At 42.0% G+C, this 16,893-nt stretch overlaps 1 protein-coding gene across 1 annotated transcript; it reads left to right on the top strand.

Annotated features, from left to right (window-relative positions):
• Positions 1–310: 310 nt before the first annotated feature.
• Positions 311–16,075, top strand: LOC140204690 (P2Y purinoceptor 1-like). The gene is made up of 3 exons (XM_072271380.1): positions 311–413; positions 14,217–14,332; positions 15,095–16,075. Exons 1-3 carry the CDS (start codon positions 311–313, stop codon positions 16,073–16,075), a joined length of 1,200 nt encoding a protein of 399 aa, XP_072127481.1.
• Positions 16,076–16,893: the final 818 nt, after the last annotated feature.

Raw genomic sequence — 16,893 nt, 5'->3', positions numbered from 1 at the left:
TCGTTTCCAGCAGACTGAAAAAAGATTTAAATTCAGCCACTAATGCCTCACGGTGTTGGTCCAGCAGCGTGGAAATAGCCTCAACTGTCAAGCCAGCCGCCAAATTGTCTTTTTCCCCGGATTTAGTACTCTTTGAGGTCATTGTGAAGCGAGCATAATCGCAGGCCGCAGAACTGTCTTTTTTTCCAGATTTAGTACCCTTTCAGGTCATTGTGAAGCGAGCATAATCGCAGGCAAGGACGAAGAGCAAAATGTCCAACAGTTTGGTATGAGAAAAGGGGGAAGAAGGAGTGTGGAAATAAAAAGTAGGATGGAGCGCCAGTTCTCTACGACTACTCCATGTGGCTGCCAACCGGAAGTCCATTCGGGAATCATTTTCTTAAGCGAATATGCAATGAGCAACTTTGATCAACGTAAGTACAGATGCAAGTCAAGGTTGATGAGACTAGCACATTTTCACAAAATTTAATTAGGGACCATGTTTTTTCGAACATCAGTTTTGGGGCACCATGTTAGCAATGCGGTTAGCTCGATGCTGTTACAGCTCAGGTTAGAGTTCAGAGTTCATCTCTGCCGCAGTCTGTAAGGAGTTTGTACAGCCTCGCCGTGAACACGTGGCTTTGTAGGTTAGTGTAATTGGTGGAAACGTACATAATTCTCAACTACTGACATTGAGTTGGGGTTCACTTTAAGAAGCTGGTCTGACATGGTGACTGTTACCATGCTTTTTCATGTTCTGTGTCTCGAGTACAGAAAATGAGTTGTTATAGTTTTTCTTAACAGGTTTCCTGTTAGTGCTCCGATTTCCTCCCACATTCCAAAGACATTTCAGTTACTAGTTTAATTAAGGAAAGGTGTGTCGCATCCGGAGTTTCTCCAGTTAGCAGATGATTTCCCTCCACGCCTCTCTGACGCAGTGGGGAAAGGCGTACGAGGCAAGTTACAGCAGTGGTTTGCCATTGCCTTCTGCCGGGTGAGTTTCCAAAGAGATCACCAGCTCATAACCCAGCACGGATGGAAAGCGTGCAGGGGTGCCGGCTGGATTTGAACTTAGGACCTTTCGTCCCAAAGTCCGGCACTGATTCCACTACGTCACCAGCCGGGTCTACTAGGTTAATTGGCCATTGTAAATTGTCCTATGATTAGGCCAGGGTTAATATAGGTGGGTTGCTGAGTGACATGGCTAGTTGGGACCAGAGGGGCCTGTTCTGTGCTCTATCTCTAAATAAAATAAAATATTCCACAGAGAATATTTACAATGTATGAGGTCTTTTTGGCCCCTACCATGTCTAAGCTTGTTAAAAAAAGTTGCTCAGAACTAATCCTCCTTTCAAGCACTTGCTTCGTTGTTTTGCAGGTTACAACTACAAGACAAAATGGTTGGAGTAGGGGTTGGTGTAAAAATAGCTGCCCGATAGATGCAAGAAATTAGTAGGCCAAACAGCCTGTTTTCATTCTGTATCTCCTTACTACTCTGTCACAGCTCACATCCAAAAACCTAGGGAGAGAGAAACTGATTCTTCTGAGCAACCTTAATGACAGGGTGTAAATGCTGAAAAATGTTCCCCGTAATCTTTAATGATAATATTGTGAATGCTCCTCCTGTCTCTCTCTTATAGTTACCTGGCAACAACCCTGGATTCAAGTCAAGTTGTTTTGCTTGTGATTGCACAGTACAGTAAGGACCGGTTACAATGGAAGACTACTGATAAATGCAGCACCTCATGTAAATGCTGATAATGATGATTATAATCCTATTCCCTTCCATAAATGCACCCCTATATTTTCATCAGCATTAGTTGTAGGCCTTCCATGTCAGTTCTTAATTGATATATTATGTTATCTGATTTTTACTCCTTCCCATGTCATCTACCTCTTATAGTGACGTCTATCACCATAATATATTTGTAAATAGTACAGATCGAGCAGCACAGGGGTTCATTAGGATCCAAACTGAGCAATATGCCCACACTTGCTCTCTGCGTTCCTGTTAATTTTAATGATAGGGCACTGGTCTATCCATAGTCCAAGCAATAAAAGATAGATGCTTGCTATGTACTTTCTTTCTGAATTTTGTTCAGTTCCTCTCGGGGTAGTTTGATTAAATCTCTAAATCTGGATTTACCAGAAATAATCTTTTTAATCATTTTAAATGTCAGCACAACATTGTTAGTTGAAAGGCCCATGCTGTTCTGTGTTAATCCAGGTGTCATTCTGGAAATCTAAAACCATTTGCCAATTATATTATGGAATATTGGCTATTTTACTGGCAAATTAAAACAGAAATTACATCTTAATTGCTTTTAGAATGTATATTTTTGTTTCTTTGAGTTCAGAAAAGGAGTCTGAGTTTTAAAAGTCATTACCCTCATGATTATTAATATCTGTATTACCATTAAAGATAAAAGCCAATAACATCATTACTATTTTGACTATAAGGTCTGTTTATCCCTCCTCTCTCCCTTTCTTCTATGGTTCACTCTCCGCTCCTGTCAGATTTCTTCTTTTTCAGCCCTTTACTGTCACGGCCCCGATCATTAATTCCCTATTTGCTCCTAATTCTCTTTGATGATGTCACACCTGGTTTCCATCAAGACCTGCAGCATAAGAATCCCAGCTTTACAACCACTAGTTGCCAGATCATTGGTTTTGCCTGTGTGGTAATTGACGTTTCCCGGCCGCTTAGGACTGTGTGTTCTAAGTTTTGCTCCAGTACCAAGAATTACATGTGAAACTCAGTCTCTTTGAGTCAAGATCGTTTTCTACTCCAGTTCTGAGGTTTACCAGTGAAACCCAGCCTCTCCGCATCAAGATAAGTGTCCTAAAATTTTGCTTCAGCACCGAGGTTTGCCTGCATAACTGCATCTCTCTGTGCTAAGAAGAGTTTTGTCTGCCGTTTCCTTTTCTACGCTCTGTGTCAAGATAATTCTGCCTGTCTCCTGCCTTCCTGATCTCCCTCCCATTTGCCGTTCATGTCTGAATCCTAACTAAATCCCTGTGCCTATGTCCTGCACTTGGGTCCACCTCATTTGTTGCAACATTTACCCCTTCCATCCATCACCTCCCAGCTTCTCACTTCATACCCCTTCTTCCACCCACCCACCGTACTCCTGGTTTCACCTATCACCTGTCAGCTTGTACTCATTCCCCCACCCCCAATCTTATTCTTGTTTCCTTCCTTTCCAGTTCCAAAGAGGATTCTTGACCCTAAACATCAGCTGTTTATTCCCCTCCTAGATGTTGCCTGACATGCTGAATTCCTCGAGCACTTTGTATATGTCATTCTATTTATCCTTAACCTAATCAATTACTCTAAATATTCTCCAGAATTAATCTGATAAAAGTTGGTTCATGGGCAGTAATTTAAATGAAATTAGATAACTGTAAACATTTGGCATTTAATTATAGCAATAACGTACCGCTAAAAATGTCATGCTTTAAAATAAGAAGCATAATATATGCATAATTGTTAATTCTACAAGAGTCCAGAAGCCACATGCATCATTTTCACTTAGCAGGATATAATAACAAAATAATTGTTCTTTGGGCTAAGAAATCCGGACACTTGGTGTTTTTCTATTTCTTTGCTCTTGTAACATCTAATAAAATGGCTGTAAGCAAAAAAATAAGTTATGCCTCATTCTTGACTTCCAAAGAACATTTGGATTCCAAAAGCATGAAGAGCTAATGGCCCCAAGGTGCGTAGTAGAATAAAGGAACCTTGGAATACAGGTCGATAATTCCTTGAATGTAGCATCACAGCTTGATAGAGTATGGAGAGAGTTTTTGGCATGTTAGCCTTTATAAATCAGGGCATTAAGTAGAGTTGGGATGTTATGTTGAAGTTGTGCATTACACTTGATGAGATTGAATTCAGAGTATCGTGTGCAGTTCTGCTCACCTACCTACAAGAAAGATATCAATAACTTTGAAAGAGTCCAGAGAAATTTTAAAAGATGCTGCCGGGACTTGAGGACCAGAATTATAGGGAAAAGTTGAATAAGCTAGGACTCTATTCCCTTGAGCGCAAGAGATTGATGGGATATCTTATGGAGATATACAACATTTTGAGTGTTAGAGAATTCTAAGGAGAAACTTCTTCACTCAGAGGATGGTGCAAGTATGGAATAAACTGCCTGCAGAAGTGGTGGATGTTCAATTGTGACACTTAAGAAAAGTTTGGATAGGTACAAGGATGGAAGTGGTTTGGGAGATCTGGTCTGTTTGCTGAGAGATGGAATATGGTAGAAAATCGGTTTGCCATGGACTAGATGGGCTGAAGGGTCTGTTGCTGTGCCGTAGTACTCTGTAACTCAATGGCTGTATCTGTTCAAGAGGCACAGTATTTATCTTGCTAGTCTGAAGTGTCCTGAATCCAGCAGCAAGGCCTCAGTTTGGGCAAATCCTTCATCATCCCATTGGAGAAACTCTGTCCCTGATATGCTTCTGAAATCTTTGATGTCTGGGAAAGATCTACTTCAGTACTGCCACCTGTCAAAGCTATTTGGAACTCTAAATCTTTCTGAATGAAAGAAATGGAGTCATAAAAAAGTACAGCACAGAAGCAGGCCATTCAGCCCATCTAGTCCATGCCAAACTATTTAAACTGCTTACTTCCATTGACCTGCACCCAGACCATAGCCCTCCATAACCCTGTCTTCCATGTTCCTATTTTTTTTAAAAAACTTTCACAATGTAAAATTTAAAACCTATGTACTCAGGCTGAACGCTTAAAAAAACACAAATAAATAATTTTAAAAGTTAAACTAAATTGCAGTATTTATTTCAAATGAAACAGAATTTTCCCTATTCCTGTGTTAGCTGCAACCGTCCAAATACCAAAGAAACTGATAGAAAGGTTAACACGAGTCATAGACTCCTAGAGCACAGAAGCAGACTCCTTAGTCCAAATCATCCATGTCAACCAAGACACCCATCTAAGCTTAGGTTTGACCCATATCCCTCTACATCTCTCCTATTCATGTACCTCCCTAAGTATATTTTAAATATTGTCAATATATTTGTATCAACCAAGTCCTCTGGCAGCGTACATCATATACAAATAGTCATTGCCAATAATTAAACTGGACCCAGAACACACACACACTTACAACTCAATTTACTTATAGTCATAGTCATAGTCATACTTTATTGATCCCGGGGGAAATTGGTTTTCATTACAGTTGCACCATCAAATAATAAATAGTAATAGAACCATAAATAGTTAAATAGTAATATATAAATTATGCCAATAAATTTTGAAGTAAGTCCAGGACCAGCCTATTGGCTCAGGGTGTCTGACCCTCCAAGGGAGGAGTTGTAAAGTTTGATGGCCACAGGCAGAAATGACTTCCTATGACGCTCTGTGTTGCATCTCGGTGGAATGAGTCTCTGTCTGAATGTACTCCTGTGCCCACCCAGTACATTATGTAGTGGATGGGAGACATTGACCAAGATGGCATGCAACTTAGACAGCATCCTCTTTTCAGACACCACTGTGAGAGAGTCCAGTTCCATCCCCACAACGTCACTGGACTTACGAATGAGATTGTTGATTCTGTTGGTGTCTGCTACCCTCAGCCTGCTGCCCCAGCACACAACAGCAAACATGATAGCACTGGCCACCACAGACTCGTAGAACATCCTCAGCACCGTCCGGCAGATGTTAAAGGACCTCAGTCTCCTCAGGAAATAGAGACGGCTCTGACCCTTCTTGTAGACAGCCTCAGTGTTCTTTGACCAGTCCAGTTTATTGTCAATTCGTATCCCCAGGTATTTGTAATCCTCCACCATGTCCACACTGACCCCCTGGATGGAAACAGGGGTCACCGGTACCTTAGCTCTCCTCAGGTCTACCACCAGCTCCTTAGTCTTTTTCCCATTAAGCTGCAGACAATTCTGCTCACACCATGTGACAAAGTTTCCTACCGTAGCCCTGTACTCAGCCTCATCTCCCTTGCTGATGCATCCAACTATGGCAGAGTCATCAGAAAACTTCTGAAGATGACAAGACTCTGTGCAGTAGATGAAGTCCGAGGTGTAAATGGTGAAGAGAAAGGGAGACAAGACAGTCCCCTGTGGAGCCCCAGTGCTGCTGATCACTCTGTCGGACACACAGAGTTGCAAGCACACGTACTGTGGTCTGCCAGTCAGGTAATCAAGAATCCATGACACCAGGGAACCATCTATCTGCATCTCTGTCAGCTTCTCCCCCAGCAGAGCAGGGTGGATGGTGTTGAACGCACTGGAGAAATCAAAAAACATGACCCTCACAGTGTTCGCTAGCTTGTCCAGGTGGGCATAGACATGGTTCAGCAGTGTCTACACAAGGAGAACAGCATGGCCCGTAGCAACATTGTTCTGGAGCCAGGACAGAAAAATGCTATTTTATACACCATTGACTTATCAGTTACAGATATTGACCATTTGGCACCCTCCCTCCACCTTCTTTATAGAGCCTCTGCCCCTTCCTTCTTCAGTCCTGACAAAGGGTTCCGGCCCAAAACGTTGACTGATTGTTTCCATGGATGCTGCCCGACCTGCTGAGTTCCTCCAACGTGGTGTGAGTGTTGGTAAACTATGTATGTTTGTTGCAAGAACAATCCCCATTCACATACAGGTGTTAAAAGTCAATAGAAGCAACAAGCTGACAATGTACTTGGAAGTCAGTAAAACAATTGTCCCTGGGTTGCTGTGTCTGTCTTGGATTGCTTATCTCATCTCCAGACTCTTGCTGTGCCAAGGGTCGCTATGCTCTTAAGAGCCTTTCTTGCCTGGGCTGTCTGCACTCTATCTGCAGTCCATCCCTGCCTTACGGCAACTTCCACAGAACCACCCTCTGGGTGAAGATTTACCCCTCAGATTCCTATTAAATATCTCCATATACTTATTCCCTCTAGTCCTTGTTTCTCCAGCCCTGTATAAAGACTGTGCATTCATTCCTGGTCCATTTCCGACACCTCCCTCTCCTTTCTAGATCTTTCTGTCTCTATCTCTGGAGACAGCTTATCTACTGATGTCTACCATAAGCCTACTGACTCTCACAGCTATCTGAACTATTCCTCTTCCCACCCTGTCTCTTGCAAAAATGCTATCCCCTTCTCGCAATTCCTCTGTATCCGCCGCATCTGCCCTCAGGATGAGGCTTTTCATTCCAGGACGAAGGAGATGTCCTCCTGTTTTAAAGAAAGGGGCTTCCCTTCCTCCACCATCAACTCTGCTCTCAAACACGTCTCCCCCATTTCACGCACATCTGCTCTCACTCCATCCTCCCACCACCCCACTAGGAATAAGGTTCCCCTTGTCCTCACCTACCACCCCACCAGCCTCCAGGTCCAACATATAATTCTCCGTAACTTCCGCCACCTCCAACGGGATCCCACCACTAAGCACATCTTTCCCTCCCCCCCCTCTGCTTTCCACAGGGATCGCTTCCTACGAGATTCCCTTGTCCATTCGTTCCCCCCATCCCTCCCCACCGATCTCCCTTCTGGCACTTATCCTTGTAAGTGGAACAAGTGCTACACATGCCATTACGCTTCCTCCCTCACTACCATTCAGGGACCCAGACATACCTTCCAGGTGAGGCGACACTTCACCTGTGAGTCGGCTGGGGTGATATACTGTGTCCGGTGCTCCCGATGTGGCCTTCTATATATTGGCGGGAGATCGTTTCGCTGAACACCAATGCTCTGTCCGCCAGAGAAAGCAGGATCTCCCAGTGGCCACACATTTTAATTCCACGTCCCATTCCCATTCTGATATGTCTATCCACGGCCTCCTCTACTGTAAAGATGAAGCCACTCTCAGGTTGGAGGAACAGCACCTTATATTCCGTCTGGGTAGCCTCCAACCTGATGGCATGAACATTGACTTCTCAAACTTTCACTAATGCCCTACCTCCCCCTCATACCCCAGCCGTTATTTATTTATTTATATACACACATTCTTTTTCTCTCTCTCCTTTTTCTCCCTCTGTCCCTCTCACTATACCCCTTGCCCATCCTCTGAGTTCCCCCCTCCCCCTTTCTTTCTCCCTAGGCCTCCTGTCCCATGATCCTCTCATATCCCTTTTGCCAATCACCTGTCCAGCTCTTGGCTCCATCCCTCCCCCCTCCTGTCTTCTCCTATCATTTTGGATCTCCCCCTCCCCCTCCTCCTCCTACTTTCAAATTTCTTACTAGCTTTTCTTTCAGTTAGTCCTGACGAAGGGTCTCGGCCCAAAACGTTGACTATAACTCTAACTAGAGATGCTGCCTGGCCTGCTGTGTTCACCAGCAACTTTTATGTGTGTCGCTTGAAGTTCCAGCATCTGCAAATTTCCTCGTGTGTTCGTGTGTGCATTCATCCTATCTTTGACCCTCAAACTTTTAAAACCCTCCATAAGATTACCACTTATTCCCCTACGCGCTAATAAAAATGATTCAACCTGCCTAGCCTCTTTCCATAACTTGGTCCTAATCTGCTGGCAAAAAATCCTTATAAATGTCTTCATTCTAGCACGCCAGGCACTAAAGTCAAGCGGAGATTCTCCCAGCACAAATGCTGGGGAATCTCAGCAAAAATTACTTCTCAAAGCTGGAATGTATAGCACCTAATATTGTAAAATTTAAGATATTTGCTTTTAACTATATGTGCATCAAAGTCCCAAAGTTACTGCCATTAAATACAGTTGAAAAATCAAAGCAATTATGTCTCCTATTGCAATACCACTTACTGTAGAAAACTGGAAATGGTCCTGTCAATCTTCTATTTATTAATTAAAGCATCTGCAAAAGTAAGATCTGGTTATCCAGTGTATTAATAACACTAAGGTTGCTTTACAGTCATGACGTACTCTATTAGCTGTAGTCATTGTTGTGATGTTGTGAGAATCATCACGCAGATAAGCAGAAAAATAAAACAAAAAGTGAAATTGCTATTGCTTAGTAAACAATAAAAATAGTGAGTTCATAAGATGAAATTACAGGACTGCATAACAAGTAGTACATTTTGTTCAAACAATCTGACTCTTGTGAACTCAAACTATTTTTATTCTTATATACACACAGTAGAATTTGGTTCATTGGGACGCATCAGAGACAGTTACATTTCGAAGCGACTGCCTCAATTAGCCGAAGTTTCATGGAAATAGTTAGTTAAAAAGGTACAAAAAAGACAAAATACCATTTAACTGAGTACCAAATTATGTATTTAAATGCAATACAGATTCAATTAGAACCCCATTAATACTTCTACTGTACAATAAAACCCTAATATTTATCAATGGAGAATGCCACGCTCTTTCAATCAACTGTAAGTGAACAAAAACGACATAGACACCAAGCAGACTGCCTTCAAATAGTACTTCCGACAATTGCATCCTCCAAATCTTCATGTTAATTGTAACATTCAAAATGATTGTTGATACCTTCAAATTCTTCTTATCCTAACTTATTGAAGTAGTAAACATGAAATCGGTTCACCTTTACTCCCGGACTTTTTTGGCATCTGCAAGCCGGAATGCTTGAAGCCACAGTGAGAAAACAACAGTTCTGAATTGTCGTACTTTTTATTACTTGCTAACAATCTGTGACAAAATCGTTGCTTTTTAAACATAAGCACGCAAGTGACGTTATTTTAAAACTGTTCATTTTAAGCACGGTGTAGTGTCTAACAGCCTCACGACATATATACGACTGACGCTAGTTAGAAGATGTTCGGCAACAGTCTCATGCTCTAATTAAATGGCATAGTATTCCAAAGAACTTGTATTTAATGAAGTGGCTGCTGTGTTCTGAGATACTGTCAATCAAAAGAACACGTTATCTTCCATCAATAACTATTAAGAACTAGTACACAGTTTTGTAGTACTATAGAAATATAGAGATCATATTAATTCCGAACAAGGAATTATTCGACTTAGTATGTCCAATACATAAAGTGTAAGTATAACTCCTCCCCTCTATTTATCCCCTTTGCCCAGTTAAGTTCCCACCATTCTCTGGATTTTATATAAATGCCATCCTTTCTTTTTCTTATCCCAACTTTTTTTGCCACAGTGATTGAATAGACCTTTTTAATTATGGCTTTAGCCTCCACTTTATGCACTACATATATATATACCCTTAATTTTAAGTGAACGCTTGGCTAGAATGTTTGCCACCCCAAAATGGGCAGGGACCCATAAGAAATGCATACACAAGCCTGAACCCTGTAGCCTGAACAGATGTTGTCCAATTCCAAGAAGAATGTCTGCCCTACAATTTGAAATGCCTATTTACTGTAACATACTGTATAATATAAAATATACTGTATGTCAAAACCAAGAATGAATCAGATGACAGAAGTACATAATCAGAGTGTACTTCCTTGACCCATACTAACCTAAAATGATAGCAACTATCTCAGACATGAATATTTGATACTTTGTCGTATATTCTTTTCTTAACTTTGGAACATAAATAGAAACACCTGAAGGACCGATGTGTAAATATGTAAGAAGCCTCATATCTGCCTTGCATATATTGCTGAACTTCCCGTGCCACTAATATACAATCGGTCTTCATTTTGAATTTTTTTGAAGGCTTAAATCAACCATAGGCAAAGGGAAAAACCATGAAGGAGCAATAGAACAGGGCACACCAGGACTATATTTCACATTAAACAACACCCATTCATTTCCTATCCACTATAAACTGAAGACCTTATGAATGCAGTGCTTCCAGCTCTCTACTATTATTGCCAATGTTGGATCACCAACTTTATGTTCTCTTACATTATCCCAATAAACCATTACTAAATGTAACCCACATAGATGTAAAGATACTTCACACATTTCTACAACTAATGCCAAAATTGAGGATGATTTAATGGTACCACAACATAATCTCAACATATGAGCTTGAACTTTATCCAGGGAATTTAAACTGCTGGTGAAACTGACTCATAAGCACCACATTCAAAATCAAAGATACTTTATACTTTTTTGTCGCCAAACAATTGATACTAGAACATACAATCATCACAGCAATATTTGATTCTCTGCTTCCCACTCCCTGGATTACAAATTGATAGTAAATATTAAAAATTTAAATTATAGATCATAAATAGAAAATAGAAAAATGGAAAGTAAAGTAGTGCAAAAAAAAAACCGAGAGGCAGGTCCGGATATTTGGAGGGTACGGCCCAGATCTGGGTCAGGATAGATCTGATTAAAGCAATATCTATTTGTTTAAGTGACTGCCTACCCATACCCCAATCGCATCTAACTAAGCACCTGAGCACATTAAGATTTTTTATGTTTATTTAGAATTTCATTCACATTAACCTTGTGTCCATTTACATACCTAGAAACTTTACCACTGACTCTTGATAAAGAGATTTAACATGTAACTTAAGATCGAGTGTGTGTGTAATGTTCCTATTAGAAAAACAAATAACTTGACTCTTTGCAACAGAAAAAGGAAACCCCACCAACATCCCCATTCCTCTACTTCATCAGTAGCTGCCTGTCATGGTCCGGTCCATGAAGTCCATATTCTGGTTCACGGACTGGTCCATAGTTCCTTATTCCAGGGTTTCTGGTTTTCCCTGGTTTCTGTTGTAGGCACATGATTCTTGTTTTGGGGCTGAAACATAAATACCTTTACAAACCAGGGATTCCCTGCTGGACTGTCCTGTTCCCCTCCCTGTCTTTTCCCCCCTTACCTGACTCTCTGCCTGGATACCTCGCCTGCACCGCTGTCTAGTTCAATCACCAGTGCAAAGATGGAACTGTCTGTTCTTCTTCGGTGTTTGTCTCTTCTTGTCCTCGCCTCCGTGGAGTAAGTCAGGCCGTTCTGCCGTTGCCCTGCGGGGGGAATCTGTCTTGTCTTGTCCTTGCCTCTGTGGGGTAAATCAGGCCATTCTACCATTGCCCTGCAGGGGGAACTGTCTTGTCTTGTTCTCGCCTCCATGGGGTAAGTCAGGCCGTTCTGCTGTTGCCCTGCGGGGAGACCTGTCTTGTCTTGTCTTTGGCTCTGTTGGGTAAATCCGGCCATTCTGCTGTTACCCGACAGGTGGACCTGTCCCACCTTGGTGTGGAGATAAAGTTGAGTCCTGGCTTGTCTTAGGATAAGTCCCGGCTCTATGCCTAAGTACTGTCCAGTCTCATGTTAGTGTTGCGTTAAAGACCGGCTTTTCGAAGGATAAGTCCCGCCTCTATGTTGATGTACATTTCCCAGTTTGTCTCCAAGCTCAAGCCTAAAGATCCCAAGCCTGTCTCCAAACCCCAAGCCTCAAGCCTCAAGACCCCAAGCCTGTCTCCAAGCCTCAAGCCTCAAGACCCCAAGCCTGTCACCAAGCCTCAAGCCTCAAGACCCCAAGCCTCAAGCCTCAAGACCCCAAGCCTGTCTCCAAGCCTCAAGCCTCAAGACCCCAAGCCTGTCACCAAGCCTCAAGCCTCAAGACCCCAGCCTCCAGTCCTGCAGTCATGTCATGTTCTTGCCTGGTTCTGGGGCCCAAGCCCGAGGCAAGACCCAGGTTCTGGGTCCTTGTCCAGTCTCTGGCTCGGGGTTCAAGCCCAGGCTCCTAGTTCATAGTTCCTTGTCCTGTTTCCCTGTTTCTTGTCCATATCCTAGCCCAGGTCCTGCATCCTTGTCCTGTTCCTAGTACTTCAGTGTCTGTGCCTTGCATTTGGGTCCATTCCCAACGCCCCCATTGTGACACTGCCTGCATTTTCCTAACCATAGAATTTATATTCCTGCCTCTCTTCTGCTGTGCTCCATCATTCGCATCTGGAAATTCTGAGCTAACATTTAAGAAAATATTATTAATCATATTGTTAAAAAGGAGTGGACTACACACATTCCCCTGTGGAGTCCCATTCTCTATCTCATACTCCTTAGAGAATTTTGTTCCAACCTTAACTTATAGCTTCCTAGCTCATAAAAAATGTTGAATCCAATTGTACTTTCTTCCACTTATTCCTATCTTTTCCCAGTGTAAGCAGCAACCCTTGTTTCTATAACATATAAGCTTTCTCTATATCAAAGGAGACAGCTACCACTGATTCTTTATTAAATTGGTCCTTACAAATATCAGATTCCAAATTTAACACCGAGTCCATGGTCATTCCTCTGAACCTCTTGACCGTGTCTGCATGATTTTATGCACTGTGTTCTTTTCACATGATTGGCTGATTAGATATTTGTATTAATGAGCAGGTGTACAGGTGCACCACCATTAATAATATGATTAATGTTATTTTCCTAAATGTTAGCTCAGACATTTCCAAACACAATGGCACTGAGTGTAATAGCTACCACCTGAAGTGTATCCTCAGATTCAAAGTCCATGGGTACTCTTGTCTGATAATCCTGTCCCACTCACCTCTTTACCTCAGACCACCAGACCAATGGAAACTGGGAGAACTGAGAGGAAGCAACAGGCTGCAATTGAAAACTCTTGCTACAGACTTGGGGAGTCCAAATGGCAGAAGAAAGCTGATAAAAATGGAAAGTCATTTCAGTCCCAAGAATTTACGTAGGGGGTCATCTCCTCTTTCAGTACCTGTCCAAAGGTTACATGATAGTCTTATGAAATAAAACACAGCTTTACACATCATTACTCGGAATTTCGCAGTTTATGCCTGTCAATAGCATTTTCTTGGTCCACTTAGGATTGGATTTGAACGTGCTTATTCTTGCTGAATGCACCAATTAATCTGGCCCACTTCGCGCTAATTTCTATTGACGAAATTTTTCCACTCCTTTTGTATATGTTCTAAACTGAATGGTTTTAAGAGCAGTATCAATGTTTGCCAAGGGAAATGTCATGTAAAGCGACGAAGTAACTAGACAATGAAATAACTGTTGTTGTGGTGGTCACATAGCCGAGTTACCTGGTGAAAAAAGGATTAAACAGCGCTAAAAGCATCTTGACTGTTTACAGAGTAACCGAGAGCGCCTGGGACCAAAGCTCCTCACTTGGAAGAAGAGTAACGTTGGATTATGACTGTCGCAAATGTGGAGGTGAGCAAAGGCGAATCTGAGTTGTTTTATCGATGGTCGTAATTCCAAGAGTCGAAAGGCATTCTTCTCCAGGTTTCTAGAGAACAAATAATTCTTTAACTGGAGAGATTGGTAACTTATAATGACATTTTACCAAGGCATTACTTTTTTTAAAGCTTAATTGTGAAAATCGAACAATATAAACAGAGACGTTTAATCTTGACAAAAAATGTGCTTTTATTCAAGTGCGAGAATTTGATAACAGACTTCGGTTATCGTGTGCAATGGAACTGAAGCTTGGCTTCTTGATACCGCTAAATGGTGGTCGGCTTATAGAATGCCTCTTGTGCAGCCAATGTTGGGTACAACTCCAATAGGTCACTATATCGGGAAAGTTATGTCCTTTGGCCAACGATAGGCTGGGTATAAATAAAATGAGCCTGTTATATTTAACGATTGCCGGTTAATAGGAATAAATCCGAAGTATGAAAGGTCTAGTCTGCCATGTGAGTTGCCTTCCACTCGCAATTGGCTTTTACTTTTTTACGCTTCTTCAATTGCCTGTTTCCCGCTCCGCCATCTCGAAAATCCGAATAAACTGAAAAGCGAGTGTTCCCTGAATTTATGCAGACTGCGTTGTTATTCTTCAAATATGGGTAAATCACGAACGAAAAATACCGATGGTTTCTTTTACACTATCCTTTTTTGCATGCTGGTGGACGATTTACAAACTATAATTTCTGGTGGGCATTCCAAAGTTTGGAGCGCACCAGCAGATTTTGGGCGCCTGTTAGCTTCACAAGAATTGCCTCGTGCGTTATTATTGTCACTGATGTTGCATTATATATTTTAGCAAAGAATGTTAGTCACCTTCCAGCCCTAGCAGAAGCTCCCCTGGATGTGTAACCTTCAGCGTCTGCCCATCATTGCACACTGCTGGCTCTGGGATTGCACATATTGGCTGCTCCATTCCCCTTACTCTAACAGCCATTTCAGCTCTACAAATCCTAAATAGCTATGAAGTCTCTGGGATATGTTGAGGTGGTGAAAAGCTATAGGTAAATGCATTACCTTTTTTGGGGAGGAGTTATGATTTCAACCTGTCTTTCATTCCTCTCTTGCAGGGAAGGCATTCTGCTTTGTGCTCTTTGGATCAAGACCAGGCTCTGTTCTTCATTCAGGTATACGTGGTGCCAGTGACGTTCCTGCTGGTTTTAATCATTGGCCTGACATTGAACTGTCTGGTCCTGTTAGTTATGATCCGCCAGACCAGACCTTGGAACCGCAGCACCTTGTTTCTCTGCAACCTAACAATGGCCGACACCACGTGGATGCTGACCCTGCCCTTCCTCATCCACTACCACTTTGCCAGGCTACACTGGGTTTTTGGCAGTGTCATTTGCAAGATGGTGAGGTGCATATACCATGCTTGCTTCTACTCCAGTATCTCCTTTATGACTTGCATCAGCCTGGACCGCTACCTAGCCATTGTCCATCCTTTGCATTCGTTCTTCTTACTAACCATGCGGCAATCATTGTATGTGTGCATTGGAATCTGGGTAATGGCCTTGATAGTCAGTGTCCCCTTGGTCATCATGACTTTCAGCCTCCCTTGCTCAAGCAACCAAACTATTTGCTCCCTCTACATCTTTTCCTACGACACTCGCAGGTCATTGCCCTACACAGCAATCAACACGGTCACTGGCTTCCTCCTGCCCTTAATGTCCACCTGCTACTGCTACTGGAACTGCACCAAAGAACTCAGAAAGCACAACCTGCAAAGCACCCAAAAGAAAAAGCTTTTCCATCTGATGTATTCTGTCCTGATCATTTTTAGCCTGATGTATGTGCCCTATCACCTCATGAGAAATATCTGCATCATCACGAGAGCCACCCGGAGCAATCAGACCCAGTTGATCTACAGCTTAGATGCGGCCTTCTCAGTCGAGATGGCCATCTGCAGCTTAAACACCTGCATTAATCCTTTCTTTTATTTTGTAGCAAATGGCAATGCCAAGAATTCTCTAAGAAAAGCCCTTTCCATTTGTCGCAGGGAGGCCAAACAACAGGTCAGGCACAAAGTGGCGGCAATCCACCCAATCTAGAGGATTCGGCATCCAGGGTGCTGTTGCACCTTCTTTCATACATTAATCATTCGTCACCATGGAATCCAAACCCCTTTCAAAATTTGTGGTATAAAGTTATCTTTTCCAAATAGCATTGTTGGCTTAACTTGAGTATTTTCCATTGTAAATAAATATCTAACGTTTCTGTGGTAGTTCAAAATGACATTGATCTTAATTAAACTTTTCTGTCTAAATGACCTCTTTTATATATATAATTGATCTTTCAGTCATTTAGTTGGAATTATTGCATAAGAACATACTTTTTTTGGGGGTTAGAACGTGTCTTTCAATCTTGAGGATGTCTGTAAAAAGACAGTATGGATACCTTTTGAGATCTATCTATTAGAACCTTTCTAATATAAAAAATTCTAGGCAGCCACACACATCTTTTCTACAAAATATTTTTGTCACTGTCTCATGTTCTACACACAGTCTGTCTAGTTCTATTCTCCCATCTCCTAGGAAGATGAAAGCAGGTCTTCAGCCCTCTAGCTAACCCTGACATTCAACTAGGTTATAACTGATTTGTATGTCAGCTTTAATTACTGGGGTGATTCCATATTATTAAATGCTGCTACCAAGCACCTCTGAACTTTTCAATTGACTTTGGCATGTGGGATTAGGGGTGATAGTCTCCAATTTACGTAGGAAATCCTAAAAACAAATTCCACTTGAGAAATTCAACCTTCAATTCTGCTGCACTCGGTGGCCACTTTATTAGGAACACCAGTACACTGGCATGTTAACGCAAATATCTAATTAGCCAAGGATGCAGCACCAACTCAATGCATAAAAGC

The sequence above is a fragment of the Mobula birostris genome, chromosome 11 (genome assembly GCF_030028105.1).
Source record: "Mobula birostris isolate sMobBir1 chromosome 11, sMobBir1.hap1, whole genome shotgun sequence".
In the NCBI taxonomy this organism is placed as follows: domain Eukaryota; kingdom Metazoa; phylum Chordata; class Chondrichthyes; order Myliobatiformes; family Myliobatidae; genus Mobula; species Mobula birostris.
Note: the sequence above shows the minus strand (reverse complement) of the source record. Positions and strands in the feature narration are given on the sequence as shown.